This window comes from Talpa occidentalis, unplaced genomic scaffold (genome assembly GCF_014898055.3).
Source record: "Talpa occidentalis isolate TD23 unplaced genomic scaffold, MPIMG_talOcc4v2.1 talOcc4.3, whole genome shotgun sequence".
NCBI lineage: Eukaryota > Metazoa > Chordata > Mammalia > Eulipotyphla > Talpidae > Talpa > Talpa occidentalis.
In genome coordinates, this window is record NW_023603184.1 from 113,268,647 (window position 1) to 113,273,559 (window position 4,913).

The following is a 4,913-nucleotide window of genomic DNA, read 5'->3' on the forward strand; positions in this document are numbered from 1 at the left end:
GACTGACTGAAATACACTGCTGAGGGGAGCAGCAGGCGAGACAGGAGAGGTTTGCCACACCATGTGGGACCCTCGCGGGCCGGCTGGGATCGAACTGGCGCTGCAGAGGCTGGACAGCTTCACAGTGCTGCGCTCAACTGCCTGCGACACCAGGGGAGGCCCAAGTAAAATTTTAATTGTGACTGTGCAACTAAGTAACAGGGTCCTTGGATAAGGTAATTTATTTCTCTGGGGTAGTTCTTCATGAATCTGACTGTGGACTAGAAGTACTAAGGAAATTTTTTGTTTTAGGAATTTTTTTAATAGATTCTTAATTGGTCAGAGGTGGTACCCAAAAAAGAGCTTCATAAAACTGACTATAAGAAAGACTTGTTATCTCAAAGCCTTAGTCTTCTGATTTACAAATTATTTCTATGGGTTGTTCCAGGTAATGTTCTTTGTGATGTATTTTCTTTGGTGAGTTATTTCTATAAATACATATATTTAGAAAATAAGTGGTGCCTCAGCACCTAATAAAATAAATAGGTAAAAGCTTCTCTCTCTAGTAGTAAATTAACCACTCCAACATGAAAATTTCTGTGTGTTTACTATAAAAGAGAGTGCTTGAAAGCACAATAAAAATAGTTTGTTGTGGTAAGCAGAATTCTAAAATGACCATCAAATGTCCCTAATCCTGGTGCGCATGCATACTCTCTCTCAATTATTTAATCAACTCTAACCTAGATGTTGGTGTGAAAGCATTTTGTAGATGTAAGTAATATTTACCAATTAAGTTAACCTAAAGATAAGGAAATTATCACCGGCAAGTTTGGCCTAATCAGGTGAGACTTTAAAGAGAAATTGTTTCTTCCACATGAGATATTCTTTTTTTTTTTTTTTTTTTTTTTTTGCCCTACATTTATGTTTATTAAAAACTGACATAAACAAACAAGGCCTGTACAAAAAATATCCCAAATCACATATCGCTTTGAAACAGTAATCTTGGGCGGTATTATCGCCTCGGACCCCCTCTTCCTCTGCCCCGACCACGTCCTCTTCCTCTTCCTCTTCCTCGGCCTCTTCCTGCAACAGCTTCCCTTTTCTTAGATTTCACCTTTGGTTCAACATCCACAAGTAGTGTATCCAGAGGTAAGCTGTCTGGCAGAATAAAATATCGAATGTTATTTCCTCGAATACTCAGTGTTTCCAGCTGTACTGGTTCTCTGTTCTTCAGGGTCATTTTCACAGCTTTAAGATGTGTATTCATGCTGACATCTACACCTGTGATTGTTCCATGGACCTGTGTTCCATTCTTTAACTCGATGGTTACAGTCTCATGACTCAATTTCATCAAAAATCTCACGAGCTTCATCCTAGCGGCGCCGTCACACTTTCCGAGTGATAGTGCTCAAAACCCCACATGAGATATTCTAAACAAGAGAGGGACCAATGGACCAATGTAAAGATATCCTATATTGATGGTTTTTAATAAAGAAGGGCCCACATGGCAATGAATGTGGGTGATCTCCAAGGTTTAAAATCAGCACTTGCGTGACAATCAGACAAATGGGAATCTCAGTTTTACAACCACAAGGAATTAAATCTTGCCACGACCATCTGAGTTTAAGATGCAAACACAGCTGAGGCAATCATCGACTTTTAGTTTTTTGTTTTTGTTTTTTTTAAATACAAGCACTGGGTACAATCAGAAGCGCGGGAGGGGTGAGAGAATTCACCAGAGCCAGAGCCGGGAGCAGAGCAGGCAGAAGGACCGAAGTACACTGCTGAGGGGAGCAGCAGGCGGCAGGAGAGGTCTGCGCACCATGTGGGACCCTCCTCCGGTGGCCGGGGAGCAGCCGGGGATCAAACCGGTGCTGCAGAGGCTGTGGGCATCTTCGCAACCCAGTGCTCAACCGCTGCGCCACAGGGGAGAACCATCAACTTTTAGTTTTGAGATGCTGAATGAAAATTGATTTGAGCTATGCCCAGATTTCTGAATTACAGAATTTTGAGTCAATAAATGGGTAATTTATAAGCCACTAAGTTTGTGGTAATTTGATGCAAAAAATTAAATTACACACTGATGGAAAGAGTTATTTTCTGAATTCTGAGAAGTTGAATTTCCTACATTAATTAATTAATTTTTTAAGATTTATTTATTTATTTATACAAGAACTAGGGTACAAGCCAGATGCGCGGGAGGGTGAGAGGATTCACCAGAAACAGAGCGGGGACCAGAACAGGCAGACTGACGAAATACACTGCTGAGAGGAGCAGTGGGTGAGACAGGAGAGGTCTGCTCTCGCCATGTGGGACCCTCTCTGGCTAACCAGGATCGAATCGGCGCTGCAGAGGCCTTGGGACAGCCTCACAGCGCTGCACTCAACAGCCTGCGCCACCAGGGGAGACCCCCTACATTAATTTATAATAGATTAACGAACCAAAACAGGGCAATACCTTTCCTTATCCTATAGAATCCTACAACAAAACAGCTTAATATTATAAAACATAATATATTAAGACGTTCAAATAGTCCCTTAAATCAAATGTATAGCAAAATCTTCATTGTATTGGTCCTCTTTACTTGCATTATAGTCTCTCCCATCTGCCATAAATATGGGTTAATTTTCATTATGAATTTAAACAAAAATGTTATTACAGTTTTTAGAAAACCTCAACAATCACTTCTGACACATTTTCTACATGATATTATTAGTATTTTACATGTTTAATTTTTAATGCCCATGAAATATTCATTAATATTGCCAGTTATTCTTTAGTCCTACTGCTCTATAGGTAATTCTAGGTTAAGACCTGGCTGAAACCACTGCTCTGAAAGCATGGGGAAAAGGAAAGACAGAACCTATTCAGTTTGTTTTGTAAAATACTCTGAGGAATCTCTAAAGCACACTTACATAATAAGATAGCTCTATTTAGAATTTCAGCTGTTTTTATTCTTTTAATGGTTGCTTTAGTACTGATGTTATTAAAATAAAGAAATCGTATTTAAATTACCATGATAAAATAGCGACATAATTCATGTACTTTACAAAAGGTGTTGGCTGCCATCTCTTGGATTTTCTGAGCATTGTGCTTTCAAAAAGACAAATTAGGTTCTTCACGTTTACATTGCTAAAATTTCTTCAAGAAATAAATAAGAAAAATCGTAAAGAGTTGAGCAGCAAAAATTATAGTTGCATGTAGTTGATTATTTCATTAACAGGCTGGTTTATAAAACATTTACATATATGGTTAAGTTTTCCTGGATGTGTTAAGAGATTTATCCAAATAGCAGTCAAAAATGAAAAATGTATACCTTATCCTAACTAAAATCTTGTTTGTTTGTTTTTTTATTTTTTTTTTTTTATTTATTTACACAAGCACTGGGTACAGTCAGAAGTGCAGGAGGGTGAGAGAATTCACCAGAGCCTGAGAGGGGAGCAGAACAGGCAGACTGACGAAGTACACTGCTGAGGGGAGCCACAGGCAGCAGGAGAGATCTGCGTGCCATGTGGGACCCTCGCCCGGCAGCCAGGGATGGAACCAGCACTGCAGAGGCTGCTGGCGCCAGCTTCGCAACCCAGCACTCAACCGCTGCGCCACCGGGGAGGCCCTAAAATCTTGTTATTTTTAATATTGCTTACATACCTCCACTTAGTTATTCTTCCATCTTCTCAGGTAGTTGTGGCAATAACACTGTTCATTCCTTAATATACTAGTTAATAAAATACCAAGATTGATTCTGTTCCTCTGAGACTAGCTGACAATGTAAATCTTCAAGAGGTACCTAACTGTTATTTTTCTTTAGAATAATTTTATTTTGGAAACACCATATAGTTGAGAATAATAAAACAGAAAGGCTTTTTGGTATAGAATTAGGTACAGAAAATTATACTCATTTTGTGGAAGTTAGTGATAAAAATGTACATTTTAATTTTCTTGCCACTTATTATTGCTTCTGTATGGCTTCTGTTCATATTTGTCTGATATTATAAATTAATGATTTTCTAAAATTTAAAAAAGAAAATATTTGAGATATTTTCTAAATATATATATAGTTTTATATATATAGTTTTACTTACAAAATATATAAAGTACAAGACTATAAAAATTTAAAACACAGAATATTAAAACAAGAGCAGTCTATCTCTCATTTAAAAAGAAATCCTATAACAACTTTCAAATAGCTAAATGAAAAATCTTAAGTGATTCCATTTTTCAAAGTCCTAAGTGTTAATAAGCTCAAACATGATAGTCCATATGAGTGTATGAGGAGTAGCAATCTTTACCCACAATTCATGAGTTGCAGTAATGGGATGAAAATAGAATATTTTCCCACTTTTTTAAAGTTTGAGTTTCAAATGTGTTCAATTAAACAATTTAAGAAGGCAAAAAGAAGACCGTATAATTGTTTCTGAGGTTGTGAAAATTGTTCGGGTATTTGAGAAGATCTAACTTTATGTGCAAGTAATTCTTGATTATGTGCCTTCTCACTAGGCAGATCATATAGGATGAGACTTTAAAAAAAGGAAAGAAAGATGGATCTGATATACAAATATTTTTTATTTTTATTTTTTTAAAGATTTATTTATTTGTGCATACAAGAGCTGGGGTACAGGCCAGAGATGTGGGGGTGGGGAGGGGTGAGAGGATCCACCAGAGACAGAGTGGGGAACAGAACAGACAGACTGACTGAAATACACTGCTGAGGGGAGCAGCGGGCAAGACATGAGAGGTCTGCTGCGTCATGTGGGTTGGTCCTTTGCCGGCCGGGGATTGAACTGGTACTGCAGAGGCTTCGGATTGCTTCATAGTGCGGTACTTAACCCCTTGCGCCACCAGGGAGGCCCCACAAATAATTTTTAATTCTAATTTGTTTGGTTAAGTAGTAAAACCTGCATTGCTTGATTTCTTAATTAGGAGAAAACTTTAAG

The 4,913-nt window shown here is 38.0% G+C and overlaps 1 protein-coding gene across 1 annotated transcript; it reads right to left on the bottom strand.

Moving 5' to 3' along the window:
• Positions 1–894: 894 nt before the first annotated feature.
• On the bottom strand, positions 895–1,389 carry LOC119254801 (small nuclear ribonucleoprotein Sm D1). The gene has a single exon (XM_037521864.1). It carries the CDS (start codon positions 1,349–1,351, stop codon positions 992–994), a length of 360 nt encoding a protein of 119 aa, XP_037377761.1. The 5' UTR covers positions 1,352–1,389; the 3' UTR covers positions 895–991.
• Positions 1,390–4,913: the final 3,524 nt, after the last annotated feature.